Genomic DNA, 20,992 nt, shown 5'->3' with positions numbered 1-20,992 from the left:
TGTATGTTTCTGTCCTTTCCCTAGGCTACAGCTGTATCTCTGACTGCTAAATCCACTTGTTACGTCAGTACATGTTTTCTTTTAGCAGTGAGGCTTTTTTTTAATTAGTTCCTATAAAGATGTCTAAGGTATTTATCTGTCTTTACTGACTCTAAAAGTTTAGATGATGAGCCTGAAACATCTCAGCAATGCCTGGCTGTATCAAGATGAGATAGAACACTTCTGAGGTGTCCATAGCCCACAGGTTATAGGCAACTATGCTCAAGTCTACAGGCTCTGAGAAGAGGAGAACACTTGGAAGTAACTGTGAAAACTATGTGTTTTTTTTTTTTCCAGGATGCCCATTCCTATAGGAAATTCATAGGATAAGATAGGGCAGTTAAGAAAAATGTGCTCTCTTCTGACAGTAACTAGTGTAGTGTTCAGGCAGTTGTGTGTAAGCTATGTGCTAGCCTCACTGGACACGAACCATGTCTTCTAGAGGATGGCTGTGGGGAAAAAAACGACTAAACTGAGGCAAGTTATCAAATATATTTTCTTTCTCTCTTTACCAAACAACTAATGTGAATGTCTCACTTCTGAGGAAAATGCAAGTTTTTAAACCTTTGATTAGGGCTAATCTGTGGCTGTAATAGATGCTTGTCCTTTCCTCTGACCATGAAAGAGTTCTTAAGCTACCACAGCCCTGGAGCTGACTAACACTGGTGACATCTATATAATCCCCTGTGACATCTCAGGTTTTATTGCTAAGCTGCCATAGGATTCAAATAAAGCTGTGTTTAGACTGAAATGCTTTGCTTTGATTTGTAGAGAGACAGCTGAGTACAGTCACCTCCACGTGAAGAAAAATGAGTGAGTTAAAATGTGAAATTATTAAGGCCCTGAAACAGTTCGGTGCTGGGCTCTCTAGGACAGATAGTTTCAAGAGACTCCGAGGACGCAGGTGACAAGGCCGTCTTCAAAGGACGTCTTAAAACACACCTTTAAAAAGCTCACGTTTCTTCCGAAGCGCTTTAAACCGAGATCCTCGCAGCAGGACCCCCGCGCCTCAGCCGCTGAGGCGCAGCGGCGCCAGCCTCCCCTCAGCGCGCTACCAACCGCCCCCGGCCCGCGCGCCGCCTGCTGGCATCACCCGCCGGCCCGGCTCGTCCAATCGGCTCGCGCCGCCGGCCCGGCTCGTCCAATCGGCTCGCGCCGCCGGCTCGCGCAGGGAATTCAAACCGCTGTGAGGCGGTGACGGTTAGCCGGGGTGGGGGAGGGTTGCGGCCGCTTTCTCCCGCCCTCAACGGTCGGGCTACCCGAGGGGGCTCCGCGGAGCGCCATGGAGAGCCGCCCGGCTGCCCCGGGCCCCTACCGCGCCACCAAGCTGGTGAGGACGCCGGGGCTGGAGCTCCGGTGTCGGGGAGGGGCTCGGGGGCCGGCTGGTGGCCAGCTGTCACCGCGCGCGGGGCGCCCGGCAGGCCCATGGCGGGGGGGAGGGGGCACTCGGCTGCTCTCGCAGGACCTGGGTTCCTCGTAGCCTTTCCCTCGGCTTTATAAATGAAATAGAAAGCTGGTAGGAAAACGTCAAGAGTCGGGCTCGCTCTGGTGAGTCTCCAGAGCGTCGTATGGCAGAGAGGCACCGAGTGGTGGCTGGGGGTATTTTTGTGGTCACCGCGCTCGCTTTTCGTTGATGTTTTAGATTTCCGCACGCTGAATTCAACGTTGTGGAACAAAAGATGCCTTTTTCCTTCAGTAACGCCGCTGCTGTATAACGTGCATGTGCTGTGCAACCTTTGATATGGAAGAGGCATGGGGTGGTATTACTGCATTAGTCATTGAAAATTAGACGACAGCCCTAATAATAACAGCAGTGACAGCATAGTCAGTTTTTCGTGAGTGAATGCCATGTAATGGAGCAAAATACATTGAAATTTGTAACTGTTGTTATTTATGTACTCTGATTAGTTTCTAGGGGTTATTTCAGATTTGCAGGCTGTGAATTGATAGTACCTCAGTAGACAGCATTTATGCAAGTGGTGGAAGTATGCACACTGAATCAATAAGATTTGTCATCTTTCTGAAACTTTAACGTTATTTTCAGTTATATAAATAGAAGACAAAAGCCTAAATATATTTACATACTTTTAAATCTGAACTTTAAGTGTAAACTATTGATATGGTACTATTAAGAGATTTTTAGTATTATATTTAATAATAGTAGCATCAATATTATTTATATTTCTATATTTGTATTATATTGCTGTGTATTAATATGTCTTACATTTAATAAGACTTTAGGTTTTAATTCTCTTGTCATTGCTTTTTTTGTTTCCCATGCAGTGGAATGAAGTTACTAAACATTTCCGAGCAGGGATGCCATTAAGGAAACACAGGCAACATTTCAAAAAACATGGAAGTTGTTTTACTGCATCAGAAGCAGTAGACTGGCTTCATGAAGTATTGAAGAATAATAGTAACTTTGGTCCAGAAGTTACTAGGCAACAGACCATTCAGTTATTAAGAAAATTTCTCAAGAATCATGTAATTGAGGATATAAAAGGCAGATGGGGATCGGAAAATTTAGAAGATAATGGTGGCCTGTACAGGTACTGTAAAGATGTGCCTGAAATGAAGACTAGTTAACAGAGCTCTTTGGGTTGAGAATTTTATTTTAAAATGCTAGTGCTCGGGTCTCAAAAAGATCTTGCTTTGGGTTGAGCAATGGGCCTCAAATTGATTTTTAGCACAGTTTGACTGCTAGACCCCAAATCCTGTTTGTTGAGTGGTGTTAGCATGCTTGCTGTCTGTCCAAGGTTTTCCCTGGCACGTGTACTAAATTAAGGTCTTTTGTGGGGAGCCAAAGAGGACTTCTTATAGTAGCTGTATGCTGTGCTACCAGTCCTGTGTTTACTTCATCTCTTGTATTTTTACAGAAAGGCTAAGTGAGGAACAAAGCCTGCCCTAAGTTTTTAAGTTAAAGGTACTAATGTCCCTTGCTTCTCAGAGTCTAGTCTCTCTGCTGTATAAATACCTGAGTATCTTCAGCTTGATTTTGGAATTGAGAAAAGTGGTCCAAAGCTAACTTACAATATAGTTAGGTTAATGTTTTAAAGAAAAATTTTCAGCATTTTTTTTTTCTTAATTCAATGAACTTCTTTAAAATCTTATGGAGTCACAATGATAGGATATGATTTTGGTTAAGTGACTTGTTGGGTTTTTAATCTATTTTAAATGTATTTAACATTTAATGTATTAAATATATGTATTTAACATCTCCAATAAATTACAGGTTTCCTTCAACCTCTCCACTTAAACCTCTACCAACCTGGTGTCCATCAAAACAGAACTCAGAAAACTTCTCTAGAGACAAAGAAAAACTTCTCAAATTGCCACACTTATCCAGGAGAACTCTTAAAAAACATGAATTACTGAAGTCTCTGGTAATAACTTACATTCCTTCTTTAACTGTGGTTGTCGTGTATTTCTTTATCCTAAGAAACAACAAAAACCAAAGACTAGAAGCAGCCATCTTTTAGTGAAACCGTTCTGTTTTTTGTGTTATCCTTCCTTCTGTCTGAAGAAATAATTTGACAGGATCTCCTATACAGTGTAATACAGCATTTAAATGGGTATAATAGAAAGATGAAGCTATATTTTGCAATACAGTACCCTGATAATATGTGCTGTTTCTCTTCCTGCATGTATAAAGAGAGCTTGGGGTATAAGATATTAAATTAAATAACCTGTATATGTTCAGGCAAAATACACATGTGGAAAAATCATAGCAGTAACTGTAACGTGGAATTATTGAGACACTGACAGCAAGTGAAAGGGAGCATTTGTGCATCTGACAGGTGAAATTAAATGCAGTCTTAAACCTACATGAAGCTGATCTCTTGCTCTCAATGTTATACTGGCAATAGGTTTGTTGACAGGGGGTGTTATTAATGCTGCTACATTATCTAATCCCCACACACTGTAATATAGGGCTAATTTTGCATCAGAATGATCTGGGTTTATATCAATTTTTAACTGTCCTTCAATGCAGCATTATCCCTCCTGCAGTATTTTAAAGTATTGGGAGGGCTGGAAGGAGGGGTTCTAGAAGTAACCAGAACAATATGATCTGGTAGAAACCTAAAATATTTTGTATTTAGTGCAACTAAATGTAGGGCACCAGTTAGTTAACTGTTCTACTTACTTTGCTGAAAAAGACAGAACGCAAATGTTTGGACCTTTATTATTGTTCTCTTGAGGTGGGTGTGCATGTGCATACTTTGTGAATTTAGACTGTGATACCACGGGGGGATTCTTGTCTTCCTAATGTTAGGATTTTACGTGTTTCCACTGTTTAAATTGCTAACTCTTGAAAGAGTTTGTTCCATATTGTCCTTTTGCTTTAAAATAGGGTGTGCTTACACTTTAATGCTGAGACTGCTTAAGTTATTCACTGGAACAAGCTTTGGAACTTAGCATTCTACAATTCAGTGTTCTGCAAAAATTCCTATATATTTGAGAATAATTTCTACTTAAATATGAACATCTTAACTCAAAAATTATTTTACATGCATATTTATCATTTATCTCATATGTATACATTGCTCATTTCCAGGAAAATTTAGAAAAAACAGAACCAGATATAATAAAGGAAAACAAGGAAGGTGCCCTGCACAGGAAGGAAATAAGCCAGGAATATGTACAAGAAATTTGGAGAAATATCATTCTGATACAGTAAGTAATAAATTGTAAAGTGTTGTACAAAGTACTTTCTTGTGTATGTGTTTGGTATCTGCAATGCAGGGATTAAGCTTTTTGACTTGCAAATTTTTCCGAAATTTTTTTAAATAATTATGTTTTAGGGTGAACATCTGCACTAAACAGTGCGAAATTTACATACTTTCTGTTATATGTATTAACATTAAGAATGTTGGACTCTAGGAAACTTATTGAAGAGAATTGTTGAAGGTGTTGTAGAAGTACATGTTAAGTACCATAGTTGCTTTTTTTTTTTTTTTTTTTATATTTCTTTTGGCGCTTGTCCCAGGAACAAGCATATTCTCAAGTTGTCCTTCTGGGTATGAAAACTTTTAAACTGCAAACTCACTTATCAAGTAAATGCTTTTTGAATAGAGGTGGAAATAATTTTTTTCATTTAGTATTAAGAAACATCTGTTCTCTTCCTCCCAACAGTTTGCAAACCATTTTAGGCCTCCCATCTTTGGAAGAAGTTCTGCGGCCGTCACAGATAATTCCTGAGTATGTCATATACAATATGACTAACATAAGTAAACATGGTGTTGTTATTTTGCAGAACAAATCAGGTTAGATTTTTTTTCTGATTTTGCTTAATTTAAAATTTCTGTATGATCTAATTATGTCCAGCAGTAAATAATTATACATAAAATCTAAAATAAATTAACAAAGGCAGTAGGTTTCATAATGTATCCTTTACGCTTTCTTTTCCAAATTAGAGAACAATCCAGTATATTTATCTGGAAGGTTTTGTAGGTGTGTTTACATTCACTTTTAGAAGTACACGTGTATAGCAGTAATCTTTAATTTTAAAAAATTCAATTTGATCTCTTATTTGTCGTATTATTTTGTACATATGTGCCATTATTTATACTGGCTATTATTAAGTCTTTGTGGTTATGTATAAATAATATACTTATTTATTTTAGAAGACCTCCCTCACTGGGTGTTATCAGCTATGAAATGCCTCGCCTACTGTAAGTCATGGAATAGCTCTTAAGTTTAGAAGCTCATGTTGAGGGTCGAAAGTGAAAAATACTTGCATTTTAAGATCAACTGTGATGTTTCATTTTGGAAATCCAGATAAACCAAACCACTTCTCACATACTGAGAAGTGATCAAAGCAATTCATCTCAAATTATTGCATTCAAATGTAATGTCTAGCTAATTATTTAACTTCCAGGTTGCATCCTCTGAACCTGTGTGTGAATTTCTGGCAACATGAAGGTTCAATTTAGTATGAGAAGGGGTGTTAGTGTTCTTTAATCCATGAAATCAATGGGAGAATTAAGTCTGTAAGCTTTCAGTGGAACCATCCTCTTCCAGCCTATAAAGATTATCTAATTATTATTTATTTTATCTGCTTCCCCACATGTTTCTTTAACACTGTTTGGGAAAAGCTTATGCTTAAAGCATACTAAGACACCTTTTATAGTTACAGTTTTACAGGGGGGAATGAAGGCCTTAGATGTCTTATGAATCATTACATTCTAGACTAGGTTGGTTCAGACTTTTACCTGTTAAAAATGAATTTTCATTATCTGCAGAAGTGAGTCAGTCTGTATTCATCTCTTGTTCTGGTATTAACACGTGAGATAAAGAGGCGCTAAACAAAAAGCTGTTGCAGTTTACAAAAAACTGCACAGAAAGTCACTGAGGCTTTCTTTGTCAGGCGTGTTTGAAATTGTGTTACACAGGCCGATCACAATTACATAAGCTTTGTATCTTTACGAAACCAGTTCAGAAAAGGTTCTGGAGAAGTAGAGGATAGTGTGGATTTCCCCACCCCCACCCAAGCAGTCTGTCTGAATGGCTAACAGGACACACAAGAACTAGAACTAGTGCCTCTCAACTGAGATCTGAGACGATGAGCGCTTGTGTTTGCCCTGCCATTTAACTCTTGTCCCTGTTCCTGGCAATCTCCGTTACCTCCACTGAAAGCTATACTGACTATGACATAGTTGGATGATGTGTTTATTCACTTGCATATATTTTCTGGCTGTTCAGTAGCAACAGTGGTAGCAATCCATGTGGGGAACTGAACTTCGAAAGTTCAGTTTGCAGGATACGCTCTTGTGAAAATTACTTCCTTGTCTTCAACTATCAGAAACTATAGAGCCTCTTACATGAAGAGTGCTATTAGGAAAAGCAGGACAGGGAAGAGTTTGGTGAGTTACATTTTAAATCCAAGTTTAAAATAGGATTGAGCACTGATTTATAAGCATTTAGGTACATTAATCTCCACATAAGTTGTGTATTTAGAATTAATAGGCCTTTGTAATCCTGAATTGCATTCATGTATTGAAAATAGACTGAGAATGGGCTTTTTTTTTTTTTGAATTGTCAATATGTTTTTCCAATTCTGAGTGAATTAGTTTAAGTGGAGATATGATCTCTTCATCTGTGAGCTGTATTGTAGCCAAATGATTAAGGCAGAAGTTGCTTTGCACAGTGAAAGCTAAAAGTATTTAGACTGGGGGGGAAATATGTTCTACTATATTTTTAGCTATTTTTATTTGTAGTACATGCTAATGTGATCATGGTTATAAAGCTTGATCAAATAAAAAGTTATATTTTTCCTGGTTCTATGTTTAATTAAAAGCACCATCTTCTAATTCCTTAGAATTTACTTTATAAGGCAGCTTATTTCTTTTGTATGTGTTATCTTAGTGGTGTATAATAACTCTAGGATTAAAGATCTTCACAATGTCAAATTTTATTCATTCCAGGACCACTTTCATTCATTCCTTTTCTTTCATGTAGCAAAACAGGCAAGATTTATTAACCAGAACGCTTAGGTTACTGGATTGCTTACCTGTCCAATTTTGAAGAAAATTAGTTGGATGTAACTATGATCATCCATGGGAATAGTTATGAACAAAACTTCCTCTTGGTAAACCATTTGAATAGAGGAGTTGCAAAGAGAACAGATCCCCACAAAAGGAAAGGACACTTACAAGCTCACTTTGGCTTATGCATAAAGTAATGTGTACGAATTGGCTGGCTTCTCAGCATACACATTGTTCAAATTTGGGCATACTTTGAGTTTCTTCTTGCTCTGGAAGCTAGAGCTGCCTGTGGGACAATTGGGATGACTGTAGTTTAGAAATGGTGGAAAATGCTAAAAGCTCATGATTATTTTGATGAGGACATATAAAGTGCATAAATGAGTTTTCATTTATTTTACTGCTGTGGAACAGCTTGTTGAGCACAACTTCTCAGTGGCTACAGACAATATTTTACATTTTCTCTGCTTACAAATGGTACAGTGCTGAACTAAAAACATAATATTTGGATATGGCTGACATTCTCTTGTAAAAAATACAGTCATTCCCACAAAAAATAAACTTCTAATGTTACTTTTTTATAGCATGGAATTGTGAGAGTAAATACTTTTGTGACTTTTCTTTTCTTCGCCTCTCTTTTAGGGCCTAGAAATAATGACATGAGCCAGCCAATGTACAGTGGGTTTGAACGAGATGTATTCAGAACAGTTGCTGATTACTTTCTCAGTCTCCCTGAACCATTACTTACTTTTGAGTACTATGAACTTTTTGTGAATATTTTAGGTATGTATGAATTTAGAAATAGTCAGTGTAAACTATACCTATATATCAACTGGGGAAACAAATCTGTAGTTCAAAGCAGAACTTGACCCCTAATCCATATGGCAGCTTGAATCAAAGGAAAATCAGCAATGCTGTCATTCTATGTTACAATATTAATTGAAATGTAGTTATATCTCGTGATATCCTGTGTAAATTGCTGTCCGATCTAACATTCTAAATATGCCATAGCTATAAGTTAGAAATATGTGGTCATCTCTGTCTATTCCTCCCTATTGCAATGTATTAACTTTCTTTAATCTTGCACGTGTATTGTGATGGTTGCAATTGCCTTTTTAAACTGCTTCTGGACTGAGCTAATTTTTTCTTAGATTTTACTAACTGAGCTATAAACTAATGTCTTATATTTGTTGATTTCTCTATTCGCTTAGCAACTTTATTTCTTTCTAAACTTGTTAATTTTCGTGTCACTTGCATCTTAATTTATATTTCATTTTCTAATAGTTATATGTGGCTACATCACAATTCCAGATATATGCAATGGGAAACATTCTGTCCAAGATGAGACATGTAATCTACAATCTTCAAAAATTCTGCACTTGAACTCTTTTAAGTCAACTGAATGTCTTCTTCTAAGCCTACTTCACAAAGACCCTGAGAAAAAAAAGAAAGAATATGAAACTTCCAGGAAGTCTTCTGCAGAAGAGCTAACCGTTCAGAAGGGATGTGCAAAGAAATTGTATCCACAGAAACTGACATGTAAACAAGGCAGCGTTGATAATTTAATAGGAGGAAGTTGTCAAAATCTTTCTGGTTTAAAGAGCGAACAGGATTTACCTCTAAAATTTAGGACGAGATGTTACTCTTTGGAAAGAATTGGAGATGCTACCTCAAGCTTATGTAATAAAGGAGAATCAAATTCCTCCAGGCAAACTGATGTGAACGTAGTCTTGGGCACTAGAAATGAAAACCGACCACTACTCTGTGAATGTAAAAATAAATCTATGTTGGAACTTGACCTGGATAATATGTGTCAAAATCAAACTTGTAATCAGACAGTGTCCACGTCAACTATTCAGGATAAAGAGCTATTTAGTGAAAATCACCAGTTGAAGCAAATATGCAGATCTCGGAGTTTGCTTGTCAAAAGAAACTCCAAAAGTTGTGCTAGCATTAATATACCAGTTGCTGAAATCACTGTAAAACCAAGGTCTGGACTTTGTGGGCAAAGAAATCCAAGTACCTCTGGTGTGGCTGCTTCAGTGGAGATCAAGACAAAGGTTTCTGATATCACCATCAATAAAAGACTCTGCAAAAGTACCACAGAACTTTCAGAATATTCTTGCACTCATGATTCTTATGTGTTGACTGCCACGCAAAGTAAGATGCTTTCTAAAGCATGTTGTATTGGCTTATTGTGTTGACTAACTAATCTGCTTTCTTGCTCTCTTTGACACTTGCTAGGTTTTTTTTAATATCCCTATAGCATGATTTGTATTTTAAAAAAAGAAAAAAAAGTTCTTATGAAGTTACACTTTTCCTAAGGTAGACTTTCATACCTCTCCTAACAAATATTAGCATGTAGTATCTTTGGATTCTTGAATGTATTGTGTTAGTAATTTACCTTTCTGTTCAGGTAAGTGATAGTACAACCTAAACGCTGTATATGATTGAGGAAGGGAATTTGCAGAGACTTGCCTATTGCAGGAAATGTCTTTTTATAGTCTTTGAAATGCATTTTCTGGCTAATACTTTCTGGAGTAAGTTAGTATTAGTCCTGAATTATGTTATGGTCTTAATGGTACCAGAATTCTCTTGTGCCAAAGTGAGTTGAAGAAGGCCATTCAAAAAGAAAAGGCCACCTAATATTGATCTACTTCTGTTACCACTGATTGCTGTGAAACAGGGATTGTCTTCATTGGGGGGAAAAAAAAAAGAAATTTCTCTTGCTGAGGTAAAAATGTTTTGAAAATTGCTGTAAATCTTAATGACAGCTGTCTCTTTTACAATTAACTTGTAGATCTCCTTCAGCCTCATTTAGAAAGGATTGCTATTGAAGCACTACAGATATGCTGTTTATTGCTTCCACCTCCAAATCGTAGAAAGATTCAGCTCCTGATGCGTATGATCTCTCGGATCAGTGAAAACGTTGATATGCCACGACTGCATGATGCAATGGGCACGCGTTCTTTGGTAAGGAAAGTCTTTCAAAGAGAATTGTTAGGTGCAGCGTGTCTGTTGTTTTAAGAATACTGCTGAGAATACAGGTAGTATTCTGAACTTTAGGGTCTTGTCTCGTTGCAGTACATCTGGTGATTAATGGACAGATCTTTCATCTCCTGAATAGTTAGTGCTTGCTTCGAATTAGATTTTTCCTTTCTGGACTCTTCCCTAACATATCTAAAATACGGACGTTGATTTTTTTGTTTCCTTTTGGGAGGAGAAGGGGAATAATTTTTGGAAAGAATGCAAATGATGGTATAGTCTGATTTTTCCACCCCCCAATTGCAAACATCATTTAACTTTAAATGTTAAAGTGTCTGTGGAAAACATTTCTTGGGCTAAACACTTGTGTTACAACATGAACAGCCCTAGAGAAGAGGGAGTCTTTCTGCCTGATAGGTTTAAAGACTAATTTTCTAGATCTGAAGGTAAGCTTTCGTTGGAAAGGCTATAAAGATTTTTTTGTAATATTTGCAGCAAATAAGATTAGATAAAACAATAAAGTACCTGCACGTGTTAATTAAAGAAAGCCAGCTGAAAGCTTTAAAACCGTGACAGCTTTGAAAAGGTATTTAAAGCTGGTTCTTGGCGTGCATTAAATTTTGCTTAGGCTGGCTCTGTAGGCTTTTTTGTTGTCTCACTTGTCTCTCAAGGCCATTAATTGAAGATGTACATTTTTCTACAAAGGAACACTTTTTCTTTACGTTTCTCTTTAAAATGCATATTTTTCAAGTGAAGGTACTATTCAGTACCAAAAAAAAAGTACAAATCTAACCTTAAAAGAGAAGTTGCTCTATTTTGGGTGAGGGGAAAAATGATAAGCAGTTTTTCCCCTGTCTCTTGACTGATGGTGCAGGCAAGAGATGCTGCAGTGAAAGCTGGTATTGGAGACTTCACTGTGAAACACCATAGCCTGGAAAGAAGGCAAATCCTTCAACATACTAATGATGTGCTAAACACTTCCAGATGATACAGACTTTTTCTCGATGTGTGTTATGCTGTGCAGAAGAGGTAGATCTTGATGAGCTACTTTCTACACGATTAGTTTCATTTCTAATGGACCATCAACAAGAAGTATTTAAAGTACCAACTTACCTGCAGGTTGCAGTGCAAGATCACATAGAATATATGAAGATGGCCCAGGTTGGTGGCATGAAGTACCTTTGCTAATTGCAGAGTATTTGTTACTTGCTAAGGTGGGATGGGAAAATTGCAAATAAAACCATGGTATTTTAAATTCAGACTTCTGTTATTAAACTTACTTGTGTAATCGTTGGTGTTAGCTACGTTATAATGTATTACGATTTATAGTGCCATCGTAAGCTAATGTTCTTGGGTGTTAATAAAGTGGCATCCTCCTGAAATAGTGCATAATCACTTGAATACATGTAGGTTTGATTTTTTTGTTTCAGTGCAAATATCCAAGGGAAGAAATCTGTGCCATATTGCCCACATATTCATACTGTAAACAAATAACTCCTCAGGAGTTTGAAGAACAAAAGCTGTCTACCTCTCAAGCTGCAGTGGCAGACCTCTTGGAGAACATTATCAAAGATAGGAACTTGTCTCTGAAAGACAAAAAGAAGAAGTTAAAACAGGTAAGAAACTTGGTGGATGTTTAATCTATTTCTGAGAACATTCTTGTGGAGGAAAGCGCTGATGAATTCAGTCACTAGACCCTGGCACACAACGTGAACAGACTGCATAGGAAGAAATACTTGCTTGATAGAAGAGAGGTAAATCTACTTTAAGTTTAATGTCTTTGATTGCATCTTCTGTGTGTTTTTTTTTTTTTTTTTTTAAGACAGTGTCTAATACAGTGTTTGATAGTGCCTAGTAGTCGTGGTGTTCAGACAAACAATGGCTTAAGAACACGGTAGAAAATCATTGTAAGATCCTATTAAATAGTGCGTGATAGAAATTGAATGTTGCTCTTTGCAGCATCCAAGCTATGCAAGTTACCAGTAAAATGCCATGGGTAGAGCTAAAATCAGTGGGAGGCAAAAAGTAGTGATTTTTCTCTTTCAGAGTTCAAGCTCTATCTGTTTACAATTTTGAAGCATTCTTTTCCATGGAATTGGCTTTATGTTTTATAACATGAATATTGTCCCAGATTATCTAGTTCTTTTATGGCCCACTAACATGTTGCCTAAATAGTAAAGCTAAAATACAACAGTTCTGGCAGGATTTAACACTGGAGGATTTTTTTTTTCTTTTTCAGAAAAATTCTGGCAAGTATCTTTGATCAATTGAATAGTATTGTACTTGTTCTACAATCTCTTAAGCAAGTCTTGTGACTCAAATTTGAAAAAGCAGCTTTTCAAAGCTTGTGCATTTCCTCCTTCCCTCTCTTTCTCTCTCTCTCTCTCTCTCTCTCTCTCTCTTTTAAAATGTGTTGTGAAAACTTCTGAACTTTGGTCACATAAGCGAAAGTCCAGTCTTCCATTTTTAAGTTTATTGACATTTCCTGCATGAAAGAAAGAGTAGTTAATTACAGTAGACTAAAACTTTTGAGTAAAGAAGCAGTAAGAAGTGAAGTACAGCAGCCCTCTGAGCAAGTGAAGCAGGGAGGAAGGAAATAAATTAAAATCCTCTAATAGTAAAACTTGAAGTATGTACTTAAACTTTTAGCAAGCCCCCACCAAAATCCAGAAGCCTTGCATCTGACTTGCTGCTCGTCTGCTCATACTGTAATATTAGCAGAGGTGGAATTTTTTTGGTTTTTAACTTGTAGAACTACCCTTATTACAGTCTTCCATTTGTGCTGGGATAACTAGTAGCAGTTGCAACCTTTACAAGCCATTATTCTGTATTGGTACTTTGAATTGGGGAAAGCCAAATACATGACACTTCCTAGAGGGATAGATCCAAGTTATGTCAATACCAAATTACAAATGATGTCATTTTCAGTAGGTTGAATCAATCAACAGAAAGCTTTTCCTGATGCATAGATACAAGTACCAGTATTCTTTCCTTCCTGAGGCCTTGCATTTAACAAAAACAAAAAAAAAAACCCACCACACCAGACAGGATGTTAAAAGCATGTCTCTGAAGCCAGATACTTTTTGTTAAGTTGTGTATCTGGCGAGGATTGATAAATTGTCCCCTGGTTAAGTAGTAAGCTTTTCTGAAAGAATACCTTTAAAATCTGCTGAATCTTAATTTCCGTTTAGGTAGAACGTATTCATCATTGTGATTCTTCAATGACAGCTTTCCAAGTGTAAACAGAGTATGTACCAGTGCTGGCTGGACAGTGTGACTTTAAATGGGCAACTGCCATGCCTCTCTTGGAGACTGACAATTTATCATACTGTTTAGAATTAAATAGACAGTGACAGAAGTAATAAGCAGCACTGCAATGTTTTTCAGCTGATAGGCAGTGTCATGAACAACTGTGGACTGCCATTTCAAATGGCAATGAAGGCAATTAGTTAATTATTCGAGACCAGTAGAGTTCTTGCTTATAGCACTATTCCAGTCACAGGACTCCTTGGGAAGAAAATGAGATGAGAAACTTCTCCCATTTCAGCAAAAGATGAAGTGTCCAGTAAAATCTCTGATTCGTTGTTGATGAATTGTGAACTCATACGTGCAAGGTGGCCTTTTCTTGTATGGCAAGGGCTATAGCCTTGGTGAGGTGTCACAGAAGACTTATTTTATATGCTGATAGTTTTGTTCCTCCCACTGACAAGTATCTGTTCAAGGTCATTCATTCTCAAGTGCACGTTGTTGTTGTGTGGTGTTTTTTTTGTTGTGTGTGTGTTTTGTTTTGTGTTTTTTTTAATGGATTCTGATCTAAAAATTTTTTTTGATTATGTTTTCTAGTTTCAGAAGGAATATCCTCTGATCTACCGGAACAGATTTCCTACTACAGAAAATGAGGCTATGCTATTTGAGAGCAAACCTACCATCAAACAACCAATGCTTAGCCTAAGAAAACCAAAATTTCGTAGCCTAAGATACTAATTTAACCACATTTCAGTCATATATTTAATGGATGTTTGAATGGTTTACCAAAGGGCAATCGCTATGGAAATTTGATGGTGGTTGTGTATGTTGAAGGAATAAATGTTTACATGGACACTATACTGAAGGTGCCAAAATAACACTTTTCTGGAAATAACTTTTAAATGACTACAGAGAGAAATAAATATTTATATGTTTACAAATTATTCAATATATTGTTCTTCAGTAAAATAAATGTGAAACCAAGCTTGAAGCTATTAGTAACCAAAAGTTTATATATGGTTTTCGTATGGGGAAACTGATGATATGCATATAATAGTAACTTTTTTTTAAGGTCTGTTCTGGAATTTATGCTATATAATTATAGTTTGAGTAGGCTTTTAATTGTTTTTATGTCCTGAATAAGTGCCTTCCTTGAGTTTTCAAAATACTTGTCTTTAAACAAAACTGTGCTCTTTGAGGTTGGGACTAATTAAAAAGTTGGTTCTGTTGTCTCCAAGGGAGCCAGAAATTGCCATATAAATGTGATTGTCTAACTCCATAAAATATTTATGTTCATCTCCTCTGTAAAGCTGTCTTAATATGAATAAATTTACAAAAATTTAAGTCTTGGACATGTTTCTGACCTTGTATGGAAAACTGATTTCAGACCTGTTGATAAGCTTCTTAAACAGCATAATGTAGGGGATGGATTATATGTGAAGTGACAAAGAACAGAATCAGAATAGATTAAACTTTACTCTTTTGTTTCTAGAGTTAGCAGTTTGCTCGCTTAAATTTGATGCGACCAAGACTGCCTCACAAGATGTGAATCGGCATGAGTCCTTTTATGAGAAGACAATTCAAAACAAGTGCTTTCATAATTGAGGTCTCAGTTCAATATTTAGTCAAGCATGCTTCAGGCAACAAATTTATAAAGTCACAGTTGGTGAATGATGATGAAGCGTTCAGTGGTGGGTTTCAGAAACAAAATGAATGCTTTTCTTCCTCCAAATGTCAAACCTTCATAAAGGAAGCCTGAAATCCTTCTGTTTTCCCAAATTGTTCTATTGTAATTTTTGCTCGCTTTGCCTATGTGTTTTCTGTACGTTAAACTCTAAGACAGAAGAACTGTCTGCAACTGGCAGCATGGGGGTAGAACCTGGGCAGTTAACAGGAAAAGAATTTGCATTAAATTTTCTTTAGAATTCCTGCAACATGGTTAAAACAGCGCAGTATAGCAGTAAGTTCCATGAAAGAATGAACTTTTTAAGGATTCAATGAAACATCGTTTACATAAGTGTTGTTGTTTTGGAAAGATGTAATCTGTAACTACTGTCAGCTAACGTGCCCAAAATGAACTCTAATATGAGACCTATGGCTATTGCTGCTTCTAATCTGGAAAATGATTATTATGTGCTGGAGTAACTTCAAATTGTGTGAGTTTTAAGGGTTTTATAGAAAACGTGCTGCAAGTAGTAGCACTAGTGATCTGCTTCTGTCTGAACGCAACTCTTTCATCGCCTTGTCGTCTGAGTCCAATAAGAACGTGATGATATGGGGTTAAAAACCGGTGCTGGCAATGGTGTAGCTCTGTTTGTGGGCAGTTAGGGTAGGGAAGGTTAGGTGATAAGTATTCCAGTTGAGTTGACTAATGTGTTATAGTGTAGCTAAAGATTCTTGGAGGGAATGAGTCCACCATGTGAAATGTAGTTTCTATGTATGCTCTTGTTTATATCCAGTTGTTTTTGTGTATTCCAATACTGAGCCAAAATTACTGCTTAATAGTAAGGTACAACAGACGTCCTTTATGTAAGTGCTGGTTGTGCTTGGTTTTCTGCCAGCCATATGTATACAATTCAGTGTCTCGAATGTTAGCTCTTAGCCTCAAGCAAAGCAACTTGCATTTGTATTTGTTCACGTGATTTTTTTTCAGGTGTGCATTCCAACCTATGTTCTGTCTCCAGTGTAATCTGAATTGTTATTCAGGTGGGCTTAACGCTGCATAATACCTGTTTCGCTATGGTATCTCTTCTACTTGGATCAAAGGTTTCATTAAGCTCATGATATCACAGTCAATAAATTGCCATACACTGAAACCATTCTGCTTTTGGAACAATGTCAAAATTGTTTTTTTGCTGCAAGGAATTTGTGTCTCTTTTACACTTCAGTTATATTATTGCTTCTGGATAAATCTTCAACTATTCATCTGCTTGTTTGGCTGCATTTGCAGAAAAATGGAAAGGATGCGTGGCAAGCATCGGGCTTCATAAGAGTAGGTACCTTTGAAGTCTACCTTTGCTTTCATCTTAAGGGGGTTTTTTTATTCATTGGTTTTGTGCTTTCGAGAGATTTGAAATAGTGTGTAAACAGGATGGGTGCTTTTCCATGGTGTGAACTGCTTAGTTATCTGTGTTATCTTGTTTGGTTATCCACATAACTCTGAGCTGTGCACTGTAGACATATTGTATATGCTTTGTCATGGCTTGTCATTTCTAGGACAAGACACTGAACTCCTGTGGTACCTGCACAGGCTCATACAATAATTGTCATAAAAAAAACAAGCAAATAATCAAAATGACAGTAAATCTCAAAAGCTGCTAATCTGTTTACCTGGATATTTCTTTTCTGGCATCTCATGGAGAGGTTCCATAATAGAATCTTGTACAAAAATGTACTGGCTCAGATACTTTGTCAGTGTTATTTTTAAAGGTCTTAGTTGAGGGTTGTCACTTATGTATATTAACATCATAAAACATAATTGCTATGGTTCTCTCAGGTTGTTCTCCCCTCCCTTGGAAAAACTGAGCTAAAATACCTTTCCATTCTGCATCTGATATTTAATTGTTCTTTATAACTGAGCATTGCTTCTCTGCACAGTGGCCCGCCGTTTCAAAAAGTTGGGTTGTTTGTGTTGGTTGCTTTTTAAGATGAAAAAAATGAACAAAACAGAGAATGTTTTTACTTTAAAAAAAATGAAATAAACTGTTTAGTATAAAGTGATTCCTGATCTTCATCCCTTTTCATTGTACCACCTGAAATTCTTCCTACAGTGATTAAGGTTGTAATTTTGCATTCTGTTGTGTTCCCATATATTTAAGTTTGATTTCTTTGTGTATGTCAGCTCCAGCTTTTATGTTCTAGGTTAGAACTGTTGGTGCAGGAAGAGGTCTTCATGAGGAGTCCTGGCATTATCTCGGTGAGGAACTGCTTAAGCAGTCCTCAGTTCTTGCCCCTGAGATTGCAGGTTCCCCAGAAAGTCAGGGCCACACATGTGGAGATTCACTGGTCCCAGACCTTATGTTTTAGGGTACTTATCTCTTTGGTCCACCAGATGAAGTGATAGGAGGTAATTTTTCTCTTTTCCTTCTACTCCTTCCTGTAAATCACAATGCAATCTCAACTAATCCTGAAATTCTCTGCATGCTAGAAAGTGGAGGGGAATTGTTCTTTCTTCTGGGTCTTCTAGTCTATGCTGTTCTCCTTGCCTGCCTTTCCCTCCCAGTGAACAGCTATTATCGTATGGAAAAGACCTCAGTAAAGTCAGAGTAGAAAGCTGCAGAGGAAGCTTCTGCAATGCACAGCTGAATCTCTCCATGCAGGAGTGTTTGCTCTAAATGGACCCAAAAAATTTTAGCCTAAAGCAGTGTTTACTAATGCAACTTTTCCCCACACAGCTTTAGTTTTGTGGACTTCTTATCCATAATCATGTGTCAAGGGATTGGTGTAAAATATCAAATTAGTCTTATGTTAGCTTTATGGGGTTTTAGTGCAGAAATTCACTTCAAGGTAATCAGAGTATATCTGGTAGGATATATATCTTGCAACATATCTCTTGTCTCTTTTTCCTTATGAGAAATGAGACACCAAGATAAGCCCAGTTTTAGTCACTATTCATAATAAATGCTTTGATGACCTGTACGTATCTTTGCACTAACATAGTAGGGGACAGACATCCTATAGTCACCTACCATAATGCCTATAGTCAACTACTCTTACAAATCCAGTACCTACTCTAATTATTTTCATCTTGTTAAGTATTGCATAAATGCTTTATTTATTTATGTGTTCCAGTTAAGCAACTTATTAGGTGAGCAGCTCACATTTCTTAGGATTTAGCGTTCAAAGGACTGTTCTCAGAGTTCTTGAACCATGTTATTTAATGTCTTTTAAGGTCTTAACAGAAACTTAATAAAAACTTGAATAAACAGACAATTTGACTAGCAGGGGAACAATTAAAACATTCAAAATAAATGACAGGTACAAATTTCATTTTAATCTTAACCTTTCTTTTGAGCTGTCACTTTTCTCCTCAGTGAGAATTTCAAACTTTATAAACCTGTCTTTAAGTATCATATTGCAAAAACTGAAATTCTCTATGGGGAGCTGTTCATCAGATAGGAACTAATGGTTATTTGTAATCTACCAGTTGTGTACAACATAATAATAGAATTGTCCATTCTTTGAAAAATAATTATGTTCGGAAACCTGCACTGTAAAATGGTTTCATCGTTGTCTTATACTGACTCAAGAGGAGAAAATGGTATATTGCAGACTAGCATTAAACCATGTATACTAACAATAAAGGTTCTGTCCTGGGGATTTAAGCAATGATTTTATTGACTTTCAGTCCCCTTTCTCTCTTTTTATTCTGAAACAATAGGGTGAAGTGGACAGAGGGTTAGCAGCGGGCCATTTATAAAAGACTGTGTGTGTCTGTGCGCACACACAAAATGGCTTTTTTAACCTCTATTATGTGAGAATTAAGCTCATATACGCTTATTTAGATGTTTTTTTAAGCCCTTCTTTTAGTTTGATTATTTTAGTTCACTTGAGGTGGCTTACTTTTATTAAAAAGTATGTTCAGCTGAAATGTGACACTTAACACTGGTTAGCTCTCATAAATACGGTTTTAGGCAAATTGGAAACTGTTCACTCAGTCTATGGCTGATTCAGGTGCACTGTCATGGCAGGCTGTTTTGGTTTTGAACATGCATTTACCAGGTTGTAAAAAGAGATCCTAAACTCTCTTCTCTTTTGCAGTTTTGCACTCTTTTGATGCGTTTTCAATCTGTTTGTGATCTCCATCTGCAATAGCACTTGGTCTGTTGGCAATTGGAGGTAAGGAAATTGTGGCCTCCCTTTCCTGCATAAAAAGGCAGGATGAGATGCTGTTACTCATGCTCGACAGCAACGTTTCACGCAATTGGTCTCGATGACAACTTGTTCTTAGTTGTATTACTCAGAACAAAGAACAGTCTTATATGTTGGTTGTTTTATGCTGTTCTTGCCATTAACATCAAATAAAACATAAAAGGTACCGGGTCTAGTTTTGGCTGATGTGCAGTGGCACCTGGTCACTCCAAAAAAGCAACTGGTATATATATGACAGCCAAGGGGTTATACGGATAAAATGTTAATAACTAATCTCAGCACTGAGTTGTGATGCAACTGCGTAGGCCAAATTCAACTGCCTGTGGGCAGCAGGCTGATAGAAGTGGCAAAATTAAGACCGTAAGGGGAGGTGTCAAAGAATCAAAATACTCTCTGCCTACCTCTTCAGAAACTGGACAGAAGGAAGCCAACCTTCCACTTGATCTCTTAGCAGCAGATCTAACATGGAGGCTGTTTAATGCCTTATTTTATCCTTTCACCATTGTTTTGATCACTGGAGGCCCAGCTTCTATTTGCATGGGGAGCTTCTACTTTGCATAGGGATGTACATGATATTATCAAACGTCTTCATCCTGTACAATGGGAGATAAGTGAGAGGGACGGTAATCTTCCTACTCTTGTTAATCTTTGAAATGAATGTTTACAGCGCCGTTGTTTTCATGTCTGTCTTTAACAGCTAATTTCTTGGTGATCTTCAGGCTATGCTCTAACAGCAGTTGCCATGTTGTATATAAAATAAACGAGATAAAGTTTACTCGTGTCCTTCTGAGAAAGCGTAACTTTTAGCCCTCCCAAAAGACAATAATGAAAGAAGATGCAGTAGAAAACTGGGACTTTAAGCAGGCAGGAGGCTTCAGGTGATGGTTCAAAAACAGAGCCTTTATTCCAGCTTATAAGGAAAGGCCTCTGTGCTGGCTGTGCGAACTAAACACTGTTAACATCTGACATCTGCTGTAAAAGTGCTACTGTATGTACATGGGAATTAGTCCTAAGAAATCTGCTTCATGAAACAACTAGAAATACCAGCATATGCTACTGTACTGAAACGAATACTGAAGTAAAAGAAAGGGAAAGAGAGGGGAAACCATGGCCATAGACAGACAGCCGTTTATAGCACTGGAAAGAACAGCAATCACAAATGATACTTCTTCCTAACAGCCTCCCAGCTTCTGCATGGGTTCAGCTCTTGGGACTTCTTGAGCTTGATGTGATTTTGAGAACTCTGTTTCTGTAAATTTCTTCCACTTACCCAGGGGTACATGAATTGGTATGATCTATTTATTTTATTTTTTTTTAATTCACAGTGTCCCTTGGCAGAGCAATCCATGGCTTGGCTACCTGTTGCATGA

General features: G+C 37.3%; 1 protein-coding gene across 5 annotated transcripts; it reads left to right on the top strand.

Annotated features, from left to right (window-relative positions):
- Positions 1 to 1,202: 1,202 nt before the first annotated feature.
- Positions 1,203 to 15,095, top strand: DEPDC1 (DEP domain containing 1). Of its 5 annotated transcripts, none has more exons than XM_068953505.1 (12): positions 1,203 to 1,369; positions 2,323 to 2,588; positions 3,272 to 3,422; positions 4,595 to 4,713; positions 5,173 to 5,303; positions 5,664 to 5,711; positions 8,163 to 8,303; positions 8,805 to 9,680; positions 10,321 to 10,493; positions 11,490 to 11,666; positions 11,936 to 12,121; positions 14,349 to 15,095. In XM_068953505.1, the coding sequence occupies exons 1-12, from the start codon at positions 1,322 to 1,324 to the stop codon at positions 14,487 to 14,489; spliced, it is 2,457 nt and encodes an 818-aa protein (XP_068809606.1). In that variant the 5' UTR covers positions 1,203 to 1,321; the 3' UTR covers positions 14,490 to 15,095. The 5 variants fall into 5 exon arrangements, with proteins under 5 accessions (XP_068809606.1, XP_068809611.1, XP_068809607.1 ...); XM_068953506.1 differs by having other exon boundaries at positions 1,223 to 1,369; positions 8,832 to 9,680; XM_068953507.1 differs by having other exon boundaries at positions 1,236 to 1,587.
- Positions 15,096 to 20,992: the final 5,897 nt, after the last annotated feature.

This window comes from Struthio camelus, chromosome 8 (assembly GCF_040807025.1).
Source record: "Struthio camelus isolate bStrCam1 chromosome 8, bStrCam1.hap1, whole genome shotgun sequence".
NCBI classification, from domain to species: domain Eukaryota; kingdom Metazoa; phylum Chordata; class Aves; order Struthioniformes; family Struthionidae; genus Struthio; species Struthio camelus.
Note: the sequence above shows the minus strand (reverse complement) of the source record. Positions and strands in the feature narration are given on the sequence as shown.